This window comes from Podarcis tiliguerta (assembly GCF_965153285.1).
Source record: "Podarcis tiliguerta genome assembly, chromosome: 1".
Classification (NCBI taxonomy): Eukaryota; Metazoa; Chordata; class Lepidosauria; order Squamata; family Lacertidae; genus Podarcis; species Podarcis tiliguerta.
This window is the reverse complement of record NC_139534.1, coordinates 46181768-46203154: the sequence shown is the minus strand read 5'-3', so window position 1 is coordinate 46203154 and position 21387 is coordinate 46181768. Positions and strand designations below refer to the sequence as shown.

Here is a 21387-nt window from a genome sequence, read left to right as displayed (position 1 = left end):
GCCCCTCAGACCTTGTGGGGGGCCAGACTATATATATATATATATATATATATATGCAGGTTTTGGTGTCTTCGGGTGTCTTCCCGTGTAAAAGTTGGGGTGTCTAGGCGACGTTTCGACGAGGTCTCACTCGTCATCTTCAGGCTGGTGCTTTCGGCTTCTTGTTACTGGAACAGAGCAGGATCTCAGTGTTTGAGTTCCTATAAATACTGTTGAGGAGGTGTGGTGTATAGCCTCCAATGTTCTGGGCAGAGAGGAGGTTCCCAGGCTAGTGTGCCTTTTCTTCTTTTGTTCCTTAATTACTATTTTTGTTCCTTAATTACTGTTAATTTTGTTCCTTAATTACTGTGTAATTAAGGAACAAAAGAAGAAAAGGCACACTAGCCTGGGAACCTCCTCTCTGCCCAGAACATTGGAGGCTATACACCACACCTCCTCAACAGTATTTATAGGAACTCAAACACTGAGATCCTGCTCTGTTCCAGTAACAAGAAGCCGAAAGCACCAGCCTGAAGATGACGAGTGAGACCTCGTCGAAACGTCGCCTAGACACCCCAACTTTTACACGGGAAGACACCCGAAGACACCAAAACCTGCATTCCTGTACCCGTGAAAATCTACGAAAGCATATATATATATATATATATATATATATATATATATATATATATTTGGGGGGGGGAACGAATTCCTATGCTCCACAAATAACCCAGAGATGCATTTTAAATAAAAGGACACATTCTACTCATGTAAAAACATGCTGATTCCCGGACCGTTTGCGGGCCAGATTTAGAAGGTGACTGGGCCGGATTCGGCCCCCAGACTTTAGTTTACCTACCCATGGGCTAGAAGAAGCAGCTAGAGAGGAATGGTGGAGGACTAATGCACCCCCCCCCCCAAAAAAAATACCCCAAGCACATACCCTTAGCATCTGTTGCCTGAGGTGGCAGCTTCACCCTGCCTAACAGCAGAGCCAGGCATGAGGCTCATTTTCTCTCTTTTTGTCACCTATATCCTGATAAAAACAGTTTGGGTGTGAAAACATCAACGTGACATAAGAAGAGCCTGTGGAATCAGGTCAATGGCACATCTAGTCCAGCATCCTGTTCTCACAGTGGCCGACCAGATGCCCCCATGGTGTCTCCCCTCCTGTGGTTTCTCATATTCAGAAAGCATACTGCCTCCAACAGTGGAGGCAGAGTATAGTAACTGTGGCTAGTAGCCACTGGTAGGCTTAGGTAAAGGTAAAGGTACCCCTGCCCGTACGGGCCAGTCGTGTCCGACTCTAGGGTTGCGTGCTCATCTTGCTCTAGAGGCCGTGAGCCGGTGCCGTCCAAGACACTTCTGGGTCACGTGGCCAGCGTGATGAAGCTGTGGCTGGCGAGCCAGCACCAGCGCAGCACACGGAAACGCCATTTACCTTCCCACTATAAAGCGGTCCCTCTATATATATATATATATATATATATATATATATATATATATATATATAGTTTTTTATTTATACAACAAGAAAGACAAACAAACAAACAAACACCGAACACAAATACCAAACCATACACTAATCACAAAAACAACCATAGACACACAATACTCCTAGCAGACAATAAAACATCTATTGGTCTTAACACTAAAGACCCGACTTCCCGCCCATTCCATACTTCAAATTCATATTACTTATTGCCCATACACATTTTTTCTTATAATTAAACTTATTCTCATTAAATCTAATTTCTTATATCTACCTTACAACTATTACTGAAGTTCCTCGAATGCTGCAACAGAATTTAAACTACTATATTTATTTTTCAGATATTCTTTGAAAACCTCCCATTTAGAAACAAATTCCTGTTTTGATTTATTCTTTATTTTTTCTGATAAACCATCTAATTCAGCATATTCTGTCAGCTTTTGGATCCAATCTTGAATAGAGGGGATTTCATTACTCTTCCATTTTGCTGCGATCAAAACTCTTGCTGCCGCCATGGCATATAAAAAGATACCCTTCCTCTTTTGTGGAATATCCAAATCTGTTATTCCTAGGAGGTAGGCCTCTGGTTTTTTATTGAAAGAGATCTTTAGCATTTTTTGCAGCTCTGCATGTATACTCTCCCAGAATACCTGTATTTTCCTACATATCCACCACATATGGAAGAATGTTCCTGAGTCTCCGCATCTCCAACAATTACTTGATACATTTTTATACATTTTTGAAAGCTTCCATGGTGTTAGATACCATCGATGTTGCATTTTTTGAAAGTTCTCTCTAATCGTGTAACAATTTGTGAATTTCCAATTGATCTTCCATATACATATGGGAAACATATACATTTTCCCATTGGGCCATGGTTATTGAGTGGCCAAAATCCTGGGACCACCTCACCATTGCCACTGTTTCCTCCTCCTCCTTGACCGTCCAGTCAAGGAGGAGTCGGTAAGTTTTGGAAAGGGTTTTTCTTTTAGAATTTACAAGATCAGATTCAAATCGGGAAATTTCTGTTGAGAACCCCTTTTGTTTGTCAGATTTAATTTTTTCAAATAACTGATGGTATTGGAACCAGTCTGAAATGTGGTCTCTTATTTCCTCAAAGTTTTTTAATTTTATTTGGTTATCTTCATTTTTTAGAAGTATTTTATATGTTGGCCAGCTTTCCTGAGTATTTTTCCGTTTTACTGCTATGGCTTCTACTGGAGAAGTCCACCACGGGATTTTAGGCTCCATCAGGTCCCTATTTATCTACTTGCACTTAAGAGTGCTTTCGGACTGCTAGGTGGGCAGGAGCTGGGACCAAACGACGGGAGCTCACCCCGCCGTGGGGATTCGAACCGCAGACCATACGATCGGCAAGTCCTAGGCACTGAGGTTTTACCCACAGCGCCACCCGCGTCCCTATACTGGTAGGCTTATCATCCATGAATCTGTCTAATCCTCTTTTAAAGCTGCCCAAGTTTGTGGCCATCACTGCCTCTTGTGGGAACAAATCCCACATTTTAACTACCACCCAAAATGGAGGATGGTCACAGTATCTAGAATAGGCAATGACAATCCTATGTGAGAAGATCGTGTTTGCTAACGATCTGAGCTACAGATACCGAGGACACAGAGACACTCAGATTTTCCTCTGAAAATGTAACTTCAGAAGAGCATGAAGGCTATTTCACAGTGGGAAATATCCTACAGACAAGCTGAGCCACACATTTGGCCAAATCATGCTCTGAAAACAAATCTAGCTGAGACAGATCAGCAGAAACATATACATACTGTACACCACAGTATTTAAGCACAAGGCAAAGCACAAACCTTGGGAGCAAACCCTTTGGAAGATTCATCAGAGGCTGTAGAAGAAAACAAAGCAAGGAGAACATGCCAGAAGTGCTGTTTGCTCACCCTTGCTCTGTTTTTGCTATACCTCTGAGAGTTTCCAGTGTATCCCGGAGCCTAACATCTGCTGAGAATGCCAGAACACCTAGGTTTAATCAATGTTAAGATCAATGTTTCTTCCATGTCTGATATGCCTTTTCCCTTCCTCGCTTTGGAGCCAGACCAAGGATTCCAAAACCCTGAATGATCATGACCTCCCAATCAGCCTCGAGGGTGTAACACACAAACTCACAGCTACCCCAGCAAAGTGGGACAGAGCCAAAGAAAACAAACAGGGCTGTGGTGTTGCTGCCTCGAGGGCACAAAGTCTCCTGCTGCATAAAAGCTCCCTCAAAGCCCCATGTTATTTAACAAGTAACTTTCAAAAAAAAAAAATAGTGCTGAAGATGGAGTTTCTGCAAGAAGCTAGTTTTTTACACACACACACACACACACACACACACTGAGAGAGATGACATAAAGAAGTTAGGAAAGGAAAGGGAGGGGGGATACCGTGCCTTCCTCCTGCAGCTAGTTTATTGGCATGTATTAAACGTAGACTCAACAACAAGAGGCTATAAATCACTGCCCAGGAGAGGTGCCAGGTAGAAAGCAATGGATGAAATTAAAACATCTTTCTTGATACAACCCAGTGCTGATACCAATACAAAGTTAGTTGGGGAACTTGTCGCCTGTATACCTAGGAAGTTTGGGTGTGGGTGAAAATATTTCAAAATGAAGGCTATTAATAAAATATGCTTACAATGCAGTTATTTATTTATTTATTTAACCAAATAGCACAGTCTCTTCTTTTGTTTCCTTAAAGATTCTGTACAACTGGTATTTTTTGCTTGGGTTTCGACATCCCTGTTATGATGAACTTGTGAATTTTGAAACCCCAGCGTTGTATTACTTTCCTGATCACACTGATTTGATCAAACTGAATGCAAGGACATTGTTAATCAGCAATCAACAACAGCAACAACATTAGTCGTTTGACTGGCTCATAGCTGCCCCCGAACCGAGCTGCCCACTCGTGCGCTGCACTAAACCAGTGCAGCACAGGGACTCGTTTCCGCAGTGCCAAAAATCGTGTCTGCACAGACGCCGAAAATCACAGGCACGCACGTTCACGCATGCACACAATCCGGCCCACAAAGGGATCTCCGCAGGACTGATCCAACCCAGGCAAGATAGACCTTGCTGAGCTCTGTGGCCTAATCCAACATCCATTCTAACAATGGCCAATGAGATGTCTATGATGGGAGAAAAAGAGGGCACCAGATTGGGGACTGCTGCCATACTGGGCATGGCCAGCCATGAGTGTTCACCATCAGAGTTGATGGGCGAGACCTGTGGCTCAACACATCAGTGCTCCACAGGGGCCAAGAATAATGCAGGTGTATCAGCAAGCAGTGGGGGGACAACTGAGGCAAAGGGACTTACTAGGATCAAATATTTAAAATGCCAAATATTTTGTTGGCTCAATGAAATAGACAGGATTTTCACTCAATCAGCACTTATCCTCTCTTTCTCCCTAAACCATTGTATGGAAAGAGTTATTTAGGCATTTATTTAATTCCATTCCTGCCTTGATGGCCTCTCCTACAAGGTTGGGTTTTTACAGTATGTATGGCAAGATGTGGGCAGGCTGCAGCAGGCATCCATTTCTCATTTGACTGGATTAGCACTCCGCTCTACACTGTCCACTTCTGAGAATAAGAATCCCGGTTTTAATGCATTAACTGATCTTGATGTATTTAAAGTAATTATGCCGTTTTTCTTTAAAGGGTACAATGATACTTAAGAAGACTGAGGGGGTGGGGGAAAACAAGAAGGAAATGGGAGTTTTATATTTGGGAAAGAAAATATCAGAACAAGCTTAATTGGCATTCCCCCCCCCCCCCCGAAAAATCAAGTAGGCATAAAATTCATCCATTTAGGTTTCTGAGAGATGAGAAAGAGAAGGCTTAGGTGAGTGGCCACACAAAGCTACAGAACATCAGACCACTAAGTCTTCTATTGGCTCTCTGGGAAAATAAAGGAGTTTAAGAAATCTATATTAGGCAAAGATTTCTATTAATTCAGAGACAAGAAAGTAAAAATCTTCACCAAAGGAAAAGCACTTCTGCAAGAGCAGACCCTAGTACGTGACCAAAGATGGCCATTGCTGAATACTTTTGCATATATCTTAACAGTTCCAAGCAGAGTTTTAAATGTTTTGAAATCATAAGGTTGTTATATGTCCAGTGAATATGAAGCTGGGCTCAATTAACATCCTGGCATCAGAATTTTGCCTCTTTTTTATATTTTAAAAAAATAACCCCAAGAAATGGGGAGCTTTTAATATGCTGTTGGTGGAACTAGGGTACGTGACATTCAAAATGCTTATCTACATAGGAGAAATAAAAAGGAACAAAAAGGAGATCAGCTTTGCCAGCTGACAAACACAAGGTTTAACTGCCCAGATCCATTGTAAAAGAAGCTAATGCTTAGTGCCCAACACCCACTTTAAGTTGCTGGGCATAACATTCATCTCAAGAAGCCTAGTGGAAATTCAAAGCCTGTCAATGTTTTTGCAAGTGCTCTGAGGCAAGGTCATCAAAGACACACAAACCTTTTGTCTTTGTGACTCCCATATGGCAGGCCTGCACTCAGGAACGAAAATTGAAAACAAAACCAAACAGAAAAAATTCATTCCTATCCCCCTCCCTGTCCATCTTGCTGACAATATAAATGTGGCATTTTTCCAGGTGTCACTTCCTTCTGAAATGAGTGATTGGCTTCAAAAAGCAATTTTTTAAAAAATCCTAGGCACCTGAGTTGGCATGGCTGTTTTGACCTGAAGAACCCCGGACCAATGAGATGCTGGGAGGCACATGTCAGGGGAGACCGCCAGGCAGAGTAGGCTGACAGTGATGTCATATTTATATGCCCTTTGCATCTGCCCTTGGGGGACAGCACTGACAAAGGGTATACGAACAGCTAGAGGACAGATTGCTGCTTGCAAGCAATCTGGGCAACTGTAAGATCTAAATGGAGTCCCATATTGCAGCTGTTATTAAAGCAAACTATTTAAGAACTATTTCACATGTACATAATTAATGTTTTTAATGTTTGCACCCAAAACCTCGTACATGTCCACACATAAAAATGTGATCTGCATCTTTCTCTTTGGTGATCACTCATGGCTGAGTAAGATTGTCTTCCATAAACACAGTTTCAACAATGAGTCCGTATGGTGACTGTGAAGGCCAGTTCTGGATCCACACATCCTTCCACAGTGGGGACATTGGTTTCCGGGCAGGAGTTGATCACGGTGTGGATTTGCCATGCGTGCCTTCCTCTTAGCACATTTCTCCCTTGTGTCCTGAGTTCGAGTGTCTTCAAAGCCCATGACACCTTTGGTAAAGGCTGTTCTCCAACTGGAGCGCTCACAGGCCAGTGTTTCCCAGTTGTCAGTGTTTATACTACATTTTTCAGTTTTGCCTTGAGACAGTCTTTAAACCTCTTTTGTTGACCACCAGCATTACGCTTTCCATTTTTAAGTTTGGAATAGAGTAGTTGCTTTGGAAGACAATCATCAGGCATCCGCACAACATGACCAGTCCAACGAAGTTGATGTTGAAGAATCATTGCTTCAACACTAGTGATCTTTGCTTCTTGCAGTACACTGACATTAGTTCGCCTGTCACACAAGTGATGTGTGGAGGTGGAGATGGCGTTTATAAGTGGTCCATGTTTCACAAGCATATTGTAAGGTTGGTAGTACAATAGCTTTGTAAACAAGCATTTTGGTTTCCCTGTGAATGTCCCAGTCCTCAAACACTCTGCACTTCAATCGGGAGAAAGCCACACTTGCAGAGCTCAGGCGATGCTGGATTTCAGCATCAATGTTGGCCCTTGTGGAAAGATAACTGCCTAGGTTGAAGACGTGATTGACATTTTCCAACATTACACCATTGATTTGGATTTGCGGCACCGCAGAGGGGTTATTTTGTACTTGTTGGTGCAGCACTTTGGTTTTTCAGATGTTGAGTGATAGGCCAAACTTTTCGTAAGTGTTCACTTACGAACAATATCTTTGTAAGTGTTCACTTACAAAGATATTTAGGATGCAAAGATATTTAGGATGGTTTGGAGGTCATCCTCTGAGCGTGTGCACACTATGTTGTCATCAGCACACTGAAGCTCTATGCTGGCAGTTATGGTAACCTTACTCTTTGCTTTCAGCCTGCTCAGATTGAAGAGCTTTCCATCTGTTCGATATATGATTTCTACTCCGGTGGGGAGTTTCCCTTCGACAAAGTGCAGGATCATGGCAATGAAAATAATGAATAGAGTTGGGGCAATAACACAACCCTGTTAACACCTGATCTCACTGTGATTGGTTCACTTTGAGAGCCACTGTTATCTGTGATTGTTGCTGTCATATTATCATGGAGGAGCCAAATGATGTTTACAAATTTATCTGGGCAGCCAATTTTCAGAAGGACAGTCCACAGGGCATTACGATTTACAGTATTGAAATGTACATGTTGCATATGCAACATGGGAATGTGACCACTGTGTCTATCACATCATGTGTTTACCTCTGTGTGGTGCAAGGACAGGAAACAAGCACACATTCTGCAATGTGCCAGGAACAATGTCAAGTTCCATTCGCTGTATACAAGCAGCAGCAGCCACCTACCTTCCACTGAATATTCCAACCATCTAGAGCTGAACCGCTGTCACACAAAGCAAATGTAGGGGGGACTTTAAAATGATAGAAACAAGAGATATAGAGCAACACTTCAAGTATTCACTCAAACAAGTCTTGCCATAAGTATAAAAACTCCCACTGTGTTTAGCTTGGGCTAGTCTTATCTGTGGTAGGTAGGTTTGTCCTCTCTTGTCCAATTTGTCAGGCATGCACAGTGTTCGTCCTTTTTAAATATACACCATCATTCACACACACTTCAACTTTTCTCCTTACATTTTAAGATGTGTTATATTAAACAGAGGTATAGCAACACCTAGTTCTACTCCCAGGTTTCAGCAGTTGAGTGCAGGTGTCTAGATCTTCACAGAACTGAACTCAGCGAGTAACACTGGTCAGTTAGTACTTCACGGGTACGGGGTAAAGGTTCAACCAATAGGCCCCATTTACTCCCCTAAGTCACTGGGTCAGTTCACACTCAACACAAAACCATTATTTGGCACTACCTGAACAACCCCCGTGCTTGCAGACATAATTTCTTGATAAACAGCATTAATTTCCAATGAGGGCTAATGAGCAAGAACAGTTGCCTTCAAATCATTCCCTTTGCTTCTATAGGCTACGTGTGCCTGTCAGAATCTTCTGCCTCTCTCTGAAAGATGAAGAAAGGTATTCTAAAATGAATCAGACTGCAATACGTTTCCCTCATGCTTTTCTTTTAAGCTGGCATGGAATATATCAGAGCCATAAATTTCCTTACCCTTCTGTTCTGTACATTGAACATCTCTCCAGAGGAATTTTTAGCACTCCATTATTCAAACCCACAAACAGGGATCTGTCGCTGTGAAGGATTTGGAGGCTTTGGATTGGCTCCTTTTGGCTGGCAGGAAGAATCTGCATTTCCTCTAAGTAACAACTCCTTAGGCTCTTATTAGTTGTAGAAAGTGCCTTCAAAATGGTGCCATGTTCTAGCAGAACAAGAAGAAACAGGAGGCAAGTAAATCTCCAAGATGTTGATTCAGTTTATCATCCAGCACACAGAGTAAAGATTAACTACATCCCATTTACACGGCTGCTCCGACACCATTTTTTCCCCTCCTCTCCAACTTCTCCTCTTCTTATACACTTATAAAAACATAACCAAAAAAAGTGAATCCATTTATTTGGTTGAAGCCCCTCTGCTTGTGCATTCAGGTTCCCATTCATTCTGAATGAAGAGTGCATGAGACTAAAGTATATAACTACTGAATGTGGCTAAAGTATGACTATTGAATTTGCTTAACAAGTTGCTCCTGTGTTCTGATTTCCACTGCTTTTTTAATGGTGTTTGAAAAACTGTTAATATATAGTTTTTAACCTTTCTTGCAAGCCGCCTTGAGCTTTTATGTAGAAAGGTGGTATATAAGTAGTTTAATCAAATAATAATAAACAAATTATATGTCTTTATTAAGGATGACATGGGATGAAGAGGTACATTTACACATTAAAGCAGTGTACCCTGCAAATTGTAACTATTTAAAGGATATAAAGATCTCTACCTAGTAAGTTTCAGCTACACCTACAATTTCCCAGGGTTGTTTTCAAATAGGGTTGAATGTGTTTCGTAGATGTGTCCTAGAGGCTGATTCACACAAAGCTGTGTGATCTTAAATATGCTAACAGCTTAAAGCTTAAAAACATTGTTGTAGGCAGAATATCAATCTGTAGCCACAGATTCCAAGGAACATTCTGCACAACTTTCATCTGAAAATCAGTACAAACTAAACACAACTGCATCCTTGCAGTCAGCTACATCCTGTGATTGCTGGAACGCCCCCATGTAAGTTTAAGTAACAGTAGACATGTAGCTGTGATATTTCTGTGGTCCTTAGTAGGGAGCTATGACTCAACAGACTTCAGGACTGCATATCAAATACGCCTTCTAATCACATGCTAGAATCACATTATGACTGTTATCTATGCACATTCACTTGGAAATAAGCCTTACTGAGCCCAGTGGGATTTCCAAGTAAATGTGCTTCATCCTTTAAAGTCCTAAAAATCTTGGGCCTTACAAAATTGAGTTTGTCCCTCTTCCCCCATGCTCTGTACTCCACTGACCAGACTTCCCCAAACTAAATTATTCAGTTCTCAGTCCCAACCAGTGTGGCCAATGATCAGGGATGGTGTGAGTTGTAGTCCAAAACATATGAAGGGCACCAGGTTGAGGAAAGCTGTTCCTGACTATACTACCTATGCACCAAGGCAGTCTCAGTAATTGATCCACAGCCTGGAAACTTGCTTAACCCTGAACTTGGATATTTTCCGGAAATGCTGTAAGATATCCTCATCTGGAATGACTTTTATTAGATGGGATAATTGTGCGGGGGATGCAATTTAAATCTGCTAAGTGTTTTAATAAGTATTCTATCTATAGGTTTCAGTTCAAAGCGTTGTTGCATCCCTCAAGTATTGACTTGGGAATGGGCTAGACTTTAAGTTAATAATGGAATAAAGTTAAGCATTTAAAGGTCCCATTAATTTCCAAGAAAACAGCAATTCTTCCATTTAAATAAGCAGGGTTTGTTAGTATTTGTCTTTGACAACTTTGTACCACAAAGGGGGGGGGGTGGTTAGATAAAATAAGAATATTTTTGATACTAGATCAACTCTTGATCTGTCTAACAGTAGCCCATGAGGCTATTTTCACTTTGGAGTTTATTCACTAAAGTTATACCATTTATCTCCGTAGATCAAGATTTAGTATTTGTTTTGTTAATTTGTTCTATAGTTAAATAAAGTTTTTGTCTATGCAGTTTTGTTACTGGAAATGCACGAAAGCTAATCACATTCGAAGTAAGTGGCGGTAAAAGGTAGAAAGATATACTATTACTCTGTCTGGTAGATGATAACTTCTGAGACAGATGACTCCATAGTCATGGGATAAATTATACCATCACTTAGAGAGGCCATATATCTTAACATAAAATCAACTCATTCCAAATATATAATGGAATTATTAGATTTTTTAAAATGGAGCTCAGACATAAATTCTGATTAATTAAAATGTTTAATTTAGCTTCCACCACAGAAGGAAGTTACCATTTGCAACACTTCCATGGTACACCTTTCCAAGCTTCTTTTCCTACTTAAAAAGTTGGGCGTTGAAGATTAGTCCACTATTGAAAGTTTGGCAATAAATGGGATTGTGATAGGTCTCCTCTTTATATCTAAACTGGGCAGACTTTGAAACAGTGGTACCTCGGGTTACATACACTTAAGGTTACAGACTCCGCTAACCCAGAAATAGTACCTCGGGTTAAGAACTTTGCTTCAGGATGAGAACAGAAATCGTGCTCCGGCGGTGCGGCAGCAACAGGAGGCCCCATTAGCCAAAGTGGTGCTTCAGGTTAAGAACAGTTTCAGGTTAAGAACGGACCTCCGGAACGAATTAAGTACTTAACCTGAGGTACCACTGTATAAACCACAGTCTGCCAACAAACCAGGATCACAGACTTTAAGGGCATGGAAGTCTGTCTGCAAATCACTACATGCAACTAGCTTGAAGAATGGCATGTGGATTCTGAGAGCATGGAAACCTCTTTGTGTGCTGGAGCTCATTATGCATATGAACCCTGCTAGCAGGATGCTTTTATTCAAAGGAACAACTCAGTAGATGTGCCTAAGTTTTGGGGATCACAGCTCAGTGGTAGAACATATGTTTTGCACATAGAAGGTTCCAGATTCAATCCCTGGCACGGTGCACAGTCAGGACAAGGTACAGACTGAGATGCAGGGAAGCTACTGCCAGTCAGAGTAAACAATATTGGCCTAGATTGCCTAGAGCAGTGATGGCCAAACTTGGCCCTCCAGCTGTTTGGGGACTACAACTCCCATCATCCCTAGCTAACAGGCCAGGGATAATGGGAATTGTAGTCCCAAAACAGCTGATGGGCCAAGTTTGGCCATCAATGGTCTAGCTAAAGCAATTTCCTATGTTCCTCTTAATGCAGAAAGTGGAGCTTGAAATCTGTTTCCCATCTCTTAACTTCATCAGAAATGCTACCCAAACGTGAAACGTTTTCAGATCTCTAGAAGAAAGTATGTATATGCATTTCCAACAAGGCACAATGAAGTAGAAAAATACTATATGACCCAGAAACGAGTGAAGACTGTCAACCAGCTATCTTGAGGACGTCATTTACCTCTCTACTCCTTTTTGAGCTGAACCTTCACCAGGATGGGGTTCAGTCTTCACAGAAACCTTCACTTGCATATGAATTCCATTTAAGCAGATACTATTCTCTTTCTTAGGCTAACTATAGTACCCTAACCCCATCCCTTCTGCTTCCTAAAGCCATCTAAATTGTGGCCTACACTTTCAAAATGCTCTTTCGGTTTCTACCCAGATAATAATGGAAGATCAATTCTCACGCTTTCTCCTATTTGAGAACATGTAGTAAGGAACTCACAGATTACTGTTTAATAAATCCACATATGAGATGGTTGAAGTCTCCCAGGTGTAAAAAGCACTTACCTGTCCCAATATACATCACATGGTATAGTGTGTCCTTGCCCTGAACAATGTCAACCACCAGCTTAGAAAAACGGATGTTGTCCTGAGTGACATATGGATCAACAGAGACTGGTTGCACAACATCGTTCATCAGGAATAAGCGCTGAGCATCCTGAAGGATCCTCTCTGTCAAGTTTTCATTAGGACTATCATCATTCAGTATTCCACACTGAAGGAGAACAGAACAGCAGCATTTCTTTTACAACTTTAAAAACTCTCTAACATTAACTACTGTTTTCGTTTTGTTTGCTATTTTTACTGCAGAGTTCTTGCCGACTGTCATGATGTTTATATTGACATGGTTCTCAAGACACAACTTCCAGTGATAAATACAGATTACAAATTTGCAAGTTTGTTCCTTCTTCCATATTACACAGACATATCCAAATAAAAATCTTCTGGTTAATCTACTCCAAAAGAGGTTAAAAGAGGTTAATCTACTCCAATGTGGTACAAACGTAAATCCACAGCACAATCCTACCCATGCTTACTAGGAATGTCCTTCCAACTGATGGAACAGGATTGCAGCTGCAGATTTAGGCAATGCAAACATGCCAAAATCAAGATACTTCTTATACTAGAGCAGGTCTAGACATAAAATGCCCTGCTATTCCTATTTAATTTGAAATCCACAATCTTGATTGAAATCCAAAATCTTGCAGTTTTGCTTCATCTCCCTTTTCCCCTACATGAACCATCTCTGATGGTTGGGGAAACCATTAATTGCTGAACTGCATTTTCTGTTCTCAGTGGACAGAAGTTTAACATTTTAATACCAGGGGTAGCATAAGTACTAAGTAAGTGGACTTGTATTTTTCAATTGTTTCGTTCTAATTTCCATTTCATGTGTCCCAGACCTGTATTTTTCTCTTGGAAGGAAAGATTTCTGGCATTGTTCCTTCATCCTCCAAACAACGAAGTGAGGATTTCCCCCTCCCCCTTCCAAATCGTTTCTTCACAGCCACTAAATTACCTTTGTCATCTCCTGAAGGCCCTTCATTGACCTCTTGTTCCTTCTGTACTTGAAAAATGTTCTAATCTTTTTTTCCAATCTTCCTGTCGTTCACCACGTACGTTCCCTTTTCTTTTGTAAAACTCTCATCTTGACTTTGCAATCTTTTCACACCTTCTCTGCAGCACAGGCTATACGCTTTTGAGGATGAAAGCTAGTCCAAAACATCCCTGACTGATGCTCCATTGGGAACATGCAGTGTAAAAGCTTCCGGTTGCTCCAGTAGCAGATGATGTACTGCAGCCGTAGCCAATCTAGTGCCCTCTTGATGTTGCTGGTCTATTGTTCCCCTTAACCCTAACCACTGGCCACACTGACTGGGGATGATGGGATGTGGAGCCCAACAATGACTTATTTTGTTTAAAAAGACTTTTACTGAAGTATGACCCACTTATGAAAAAATTACTGTTTATCTGCTGGAATGGCTTTGTTGTTTTTGGAGTTTTTATTTCCTGCATTTTATTTTATTTTTATCTTGACCATTGCTTTGATGGCCTCAAGCTGTAAAGCAGCATTTTTAAATGTGAACAATAAATAAATAAAACACCCAGAGGCCACCACTCTGGCTGCCCCTGATGCACTACAAATGCTGCTCCCCAGATCTTCTATGATAACCCTGGTTAATTTTCTATATGCAACTCAGCTGTAAGCTACTCAGATTTAACGGAACATGCCACAATTAATTGTGCTCCTGAAAAGCAAACTAGTACTGGTTTTGTGACCTCCCGTCTACTTGGCAGGAACGTGTAGAATTTTGCCTGCTAAAATATAGCTGAAATGGGATAGAATGGGTACTGAGAGCAGACTTGCAGGAGGAAGGGGCAGCAGCAGAGGTAGGGGTGGGGAGGCCTAGAGTCTATAGGTTATATGCAATGCTAGTCCAACTCAGGGGAGACCTATTGAAATGAAATTGAAACTTAGGTCCATTAATTTCAATGGGTCTACTCTGGGTAGAAGTTCAGGATCAAAGACTATGAAAGAACAGGACTAGGAATCATACAAGGCTAAACTACCAATACTTTATATAGCAAGGGTAGGCAGCTCTTTCACCCCAAGGGCCACATTCTCTCCTAGGGAACTTTCTCGGGGCCTTATGCCAGTAGTGGGTGGAGCCAGAAGCAGAAGCGATGAGATGCGCTAATTTACGCACACAATCCTCTCTATTCTCCCATCCAGGCAAGAAAGCAGCAGCGCTTAATGATACATTATAGTCAGGCAAAATGCTCAAGGAGGTGATGTATGAATGGAGCTTCAGAAACAACTACATGGCTGCAGATTGGGGGGGGGGGGGGGGACAGGGACAAGCAAGTAATACGTGTAAAGAGTGGTTACTAAGGAGGTAATATTATGCTAAGAGAAAATAGATTGCCCAAGACAATTTGATGAGCCTCATAACGAAACAGGCTCTCTCTGTGTGTACAGACACCTGATGTGCTAGCTGCCATTGAACCAGTTAATTAACATTTACCCATCAAACGAGGAAACAGAATGAGATGTGAGTGAATTGAGGGGTTGCATTAAAATACCTGAAAATTAGGGATGGGGTTGATTGTTGGCAGCCATGCAGATCTTGGATTTTCTTGGTATCGGAAAGGCCCATTAAAGGCTTGCGTAATAGCACTGAGATTGAAGGCACACACTGCTGAAGCAGCAATACTGTTTCTGGAAACAAGGGCAAAAGGAAAGAGAAAAGGAGAAAAATCAATTTAATCTTTAGAACATTGACACTTCCATCATAACAGACATCAAATTTCACTAAAATAAATTGCATGCAAATTACCAGGAGGAAGTGCACTGGGCTACAGGCCTCAGAAGGGAGGAGAAGAATCCTCATGGATTATATGACAATTAGGAGATGTTGAAAAGCCCCTCTTGAACACTGTACATGATTTAAGACTAAGAGAAGCAGTTTTGACATGAAAAGTCACACGCAGCTTAATTCACAAGGAACATTACTACTGATATCCCATCAATCCTGATTGATTATAAGTGGCCTAGTTTTTAAAACCTCTGGTTTATTTTTCAAGGTGAAATTTAATTTTAAGCTCCACAGGTTTCATTGTTAAGGTATTAATGCCACCTCTGAAAAGCACACCTGCCTATAGACCTTCAAATCCACTGGATACTCACCAGTTCATATACGTGCTATTTGCATAAAGCTCCAATTGCAAGGACAGACAGACAGACAGAGGAGAAGGAATACAGAATCTGGACTCATCTGGGATAAAAAATGCACAATATCATAGCTTCTGGTTGGCTCATGAGAATAGTATGCCGAGACTAGATGAGCCTTTAGAGCCTTTTTATACTCTGAGAAGTATTAAAACAGGATAGAGCAGGCAATGAACTGCCCTCCAAATGTTTTCAGACTCCAAGTCCCATCAACCTTGACCACCAACCACACATACATCTGGAAAGCTATGCTTGAATGACGGTGAAAATAACTAAAAGTCCCAAGACATGGTCTGAAGGTGCACGATGCAATAGCTTCCTGAAGCTAACTGCCTGGACACAAGACTTTTACATGTTGCCATGAGTTCCATAGACAAAAGCCAGGATAGAAATGAAGGGAACAATTCTAAAATGTTCCCGATGCTCACTGTTTGAAACTGCCCTTCCCTTCCCTTCCCTAAATAGTCATTGAACTTCAGCTGTGAATTCAAGCAATTTCCTGTGTTGATCTTGAATATACAAATTAGTATTAAAAAAAGGAAATCTCTTTACATTTCTGGCAGGAGGAGCTTTCCTTTAAGATAGACAAGTAAAGCTTCAGCAGGTCACTTGTATCACTAGGAATATGCACTCAGGATCACTTACTGTGGATAAGTTAATCAACCAACACTCTCAATTTGGCATCCTCATTTAGGAGGCAAGCCTCCATGTGGTGAAGGTGTATCCTTGGGTGTAGAATTGAAATGGCAGCCTACTCTCCATTATTAAGGTAAGTCATTAAACAAACACAGGCAAGCATCTGAAAAAGGTTCTCCTTTCCCCATTCCTCAAAGGCATTGTGCTTATTTACAACAGGTGTGGGGAACCTTTGGCCCTTCAGATGTTACTGAACTACAACTCCCACCAGCCCCAGCAAACATGGCCAGTGGCTAGGGATGATGGGAGCTGTAGTTCAGCAACACCGGGGGGGGGGGGAGGTTCCTCACATCTGTCTTGCAATCTTCTCCTAATTCTCCTCCACTATGGGATGCAGGCAAGCCTGCAATTATTCACACTAGTTGAGAAAATTAGGCTGAGATTTCATGCTTTGCCAGGAATCATATCCACCTACAGGCCATCAGACCAAGCTTGTAGAGTCCAGCCGAGGACTCTAAAACATTTATATGCTATTTAAAAAGGTGGGGAGAGAAAAGGACCAACAAAGAAGAGGAAATCAGAGAGAGCTGAAAATTGTAAAGAAGAGGCTAAAAATACAGAAAGCCCTTTCAGAACAACATGACAGACTTTGTCACCGTGCTGTGTAAATGTCTGAATGACTGCTTTATATATCAAGTTGCTAATGGTAGCAATTTGAACTACTATGAAAAGGATTTTTTTACTAAACCAGTAATTACTTAAGAACACATATCTAAGCTGTGTGATTTTAGGCAGGCAATAAGCGGAGAAGGTCCTTCCCTTCCCTTCCTTCTTTTTTTTAAAGACGCTGCTACAAGAAGAAGCAAAAAAAGCATGCTTCTATTTCATTCCTACTTTGTGGTACGAGCAGAATGTATAGGAAGCCTGTACAGAATTGTATCATACCAATTTAGGGTACCATCAGCAGCTTGGAGGAAAGGTGTGATATAAATGAAATGAAATGAATGAATGAATGAATAAAAGCATGCACCTCATAAACTACTTGTAGGTCCTCCAACATTTCTTTATGCTTAAATGATGCACACCACATCTCTCATTTGTTCCTACAAAGAAAATTTCCACCGTAACAATCCCACCATGTTATAAAACTAATCCAGAGAACTACCTCAATTTGAAGTTGACTGAGAGATGCCTTTTTGCCGCTGAGAAAGCAAGACATCACTTTTAAAACATTACTATTAAGATTGCGTGTTCTCCTTTCCCTCTTTCCCCTCACAGCCATCCTTCCATTTCACTGAGCAATGGAGCAGTAGGCTTTGAACTTGTCAAAGCACCACATGCTAAACCTTTCTTTGCTGGTATCTGAGTGATATTGACATGTTGCGTGTTCACAGAAGGCAGTTCTTTAGACAAAGCTAATGACGAGTGACAAGTTAATGCCTTCAGGCACAAGGAGAAGAAGAAGAAAAACAATCGTCTAAATAAAACTGCAGATCGTTTGAGATCGGAGTGGGGCCTCCAACACAAGCTGCCAAACGTTTCATAGCAAAGTTCTCCCCTCAGAACTGCAAAGGGACAAAATCAACACAACCCTGGATTGCCCTGCAGCTTTCTGTCGTTAGAGCTGGCACACTGGCCCAAATAATAAACCACTCGCTTGCACTGTTCTTGTGCACGGAAAGATGCAGAACTAGAGCGTGAAAGATGGGCTGGAAGGACCGTAAAATCACTGATCTGGAAACAGTCATAAAGTTGATCCAAGCACTCCAAATTTTTGAAGGAGGAAATACAAGGACAGTATTACAAAATATTTATGTGTCATCTGCATCTGTCCATTACACCTCATGACCATAGGTGAGACCACAGTAAGTCACAGCATAGTAAGCTGCAAGTGCTGATCTGACCTCCTGGCGGGTGAGCACTGCTGCTTACCAGGATGATGAGGGGGAGGCAACAGGGAGGGCAATGCAATGTGTTTGACCACACCACCATCCTTGCCATTTCACTGCTTCTCCTCCTGGTAAGAAGCAGTGACTCAACTGCCAGCAGGTCAAGTAAGTGTCTCCACCCCACTGTGCCATCCACAACTGTGAGACAGTATGCTACATACCACGCTATGCTACGCTATCGTAACTCCAGCGCATCCTGGGGCATTGTTAAACGAAGTTTATAATTTCAAAAATTCTTCTGACTCACTGCAGTGGGCTAAATTCCTAGATACAACAAATCCCTCTCGTGCACATATGAATTGCCAGTATCAAGAGACTTGCCCACCCCCCAACCCTGAATCCTCAGTAACATTATGACATTATATTCCCAAGGTTCCTTGGAAGTAGCCCCAGGCATGATACTAGATTTCAGCCGTAGAGCTGATGCACTGAAAGCTATTTCTCAAGATTATCTCCAGCCCCATGGCACTCTTCATTTCCCAACATGCATGACAAGAGTCTGGACTTGTGCACATGCCACATTTTATCGACTGGCTGCTACATGGACGTGTAAGTAGCTGTAACCTAACCTTCTAAGGCTGTGGATCATTGTCTTAACAATTAAATAATTCTCCAGTATGTCAAGATATATCTACAGTCTGTTGCTAATTTAATGTGTGATTCAGAGGGCAGACACCACTGGATAAAATGAGTTTATAATTCTGCAAAAATGTGTACATGCAACCTCTAAGAATGGAGTCAGAAACAGAAGGGCATTATTGTATTTAGACAGCACATATGCTTTCTCTACAATTCCTTCAGAGCCTGAGAAACAAATATACAGCGGTAGCTCTGGATGCGAACAGGATCCACTGGAAGCGAACGCAACCAGTGTCTGTGCGCCTGCGGGTCACGATTCGCCACTTCCACGCATGCGCATGACATAATTTTGACTGCGCATGCGCGAGCAGCGAAACCCGGAAGTAACTCACATTGTTTTGTTGGGTTTCCTGCCATGTGCCTCTTGCGCTGTAAATTCCTGCATCTGCTACATGGAGTTTGGAAGAATCAACACAGTTACCAAGTGACTTGCTGGAGTCAGATGTGCTAGACAAGCGTGGCTAAGACTGAAAGTGGGGTGCTGTAGGCATACTCATATCGAAGCACCATCTCTACCTCTCCTCTCCCCTCCTCACCCCGACTTTGCATTCATATATGTGTGCACTGTCCCGTTCTGAGAGATAGCCCTACATTCTACATTTAGGCTCACTGACAATTATGCCAAAATGTTGAGGAAAAAAGTCCAAAAGCTTTTAAATTGGGTTTCAGTGACCCTAGTAAAAACTTTAATAACAACTGCTTAAATATTTCATAGGTTTCTTCCCTAAATAGCCATCTTTCTTGCTGACTTGGCTCTGCATTACACAACAATGAGCAATAAATCAGACTATAACATGTTTTTCACAATGAAGTGCACCCTGCTGGTTGATGCCCATTTTTTGGAGAATTGCTTCTGACCCCATTAAATGAGAATCTTTGAGATTTGAGTATATACACATATATTTTTCTCTTCCTTCAAGAGTAAATATGCCTTACGATAAAAATAATACACCTTTTATGCATCAGTTATACTACTGCAGCAAATGGAAGACTTACTTTGTATGCAGAATGCATACAGCATGGAATAAGTCCTGATAGAAGTTAAAAGAATAATTACCATTATTTGCCTAGTTAGCTGACAAATTGGAACTTTTCTCTCTTTTGAATTCTTGAAAGAACACTGTGTCATAGCACAAAGCCCCTATTTGATCTAAGTTTAGCTATTATCAATAATAATTTTTTCCTATTCACTTCTTTTGGAGTTACATAATGCTTTTTTTCTTGCAATGTGAAAGAAAAAGAGAAGCCGTAATTGCATATTTGGTCCTTTTGCCTCTTGCTAACAAGACAGCAGTCTAAACAATTACGGGGTAAGATGAGGAAAACCACACTAGATTCTGCACATACACTCTCTTCATAAATCAACAGAGCTGGATTAAACATTAAAGCTTACAGGGAGTTACAGGGTGTATCTAATGGTGACTGTCCACTAATGGAAAGAAAAACCTTCAGCAAAACAAGAAGGCCCGTTCTCATGTTGCTGCTTTCCAGACCTCTTTTGGAGGAGGCCCATGAAGCATGGCCTCAGATTATGATCACAGGGTCCAGATTGGTTCATATGGGGAGGGGCAGTTCTTGCCCCTTGCAGCACATACAAATGTGCTCCAGAGGATTAGGGGACTCTCTGCAGTATGTTTAGGTGTGGCATAGGGTGCTGCAGGGGGGATTTATGAAAATGGCCTCTTTCAGTGGACTGCTCTCCACAGGGAGGCTCACTGGTGCCTTCCTTACCTATCTTTAGGCTCCAGGCAAAAATATTTCTCTTCTCCCAGGCCTTTGGCCAAGTAAACAATCTATGGCCTTTTAAACTGTGTGCTTGGGTATTGTTCTTGTGGTATGCATTTTTATGTCTTTATATTGTAAATCACCTTGAGATCGTTGGATGAAGAGTGGAATAGTATTTGATAAATAACAACAACAACAACAACAAGTAAAATAGAAGGGGAGAGATTACTGAAGCAGGGGGAGGCAGCGAATAATTCAGAACCTCTCTGCCCATGCATCTGTTCTGCATGTCAAATTGCATCCACACTCCTTCTTTTAATTATAATCACCTCAGGTCCACATTTAAAGTCCTAAGGATGCTGCAATTGTGTGTAGTTTGGCCCCTGACTATTAAATCATTTCTGTTCCTCTGTCAGGGCCTTCTTGCATGAGCACTGCGATTCAGGAATCATGAACTCATGCAAGACCCAAGTCTTCTGAGAAACTGAAAACAACAACCTTGCCTTCTGTGAAGACAAAAATGAAACATAAAATATAGGACCTTTCATAAGTTCCTGGCTTCTACCTTGCACGGTTCACACAAGCAAGCTGCTTATATAAGCATGCACTTTAGCACAAATCAATCAGAGCCAGCTC

The 21387-nt window shown here is 41.5% G+C and overlaps 1 protein-coding gene across 9 annotated transcripts in view; it reads right to left on the bottom strand.

Annotated features, from left to right (window-relative positions):
- SEMA5B (semaphorin 5B) overlaps window positions 1–21387 on the bottom strand; it is a 350137-nt gene that overhangs the window by 63728 nt on the left and 265022 nt on the right. For 8 of the 9 annotated variants that reach the window (XR_014503687.1, XM_083406846.1, XM_083406852.1 and 5 more), the window contains 3 exons: window positions 15157–15292; window positions 12580–12787; window positions 8824–9031 (listed from right to left, as the gene is read on the bottom strand). Coding sequence is in view for 8 of the 9 variants with exons in the window: in XM_083406846.1 (XP_083262972.1) it covers window positions 8824–9031; window positions 12580–12787; window positions 15157–15292 (552 nt within the window). In the remaining variant the exon portion in view is untranslated. The remainder of the gene's footprint in view (window positions 1–8823; window positions 9032–12579; window positions 12788–15156; window positions 15293–21387) is intronic. The other variant, XM_083406850.1, reaches the window with a different exon arrangement.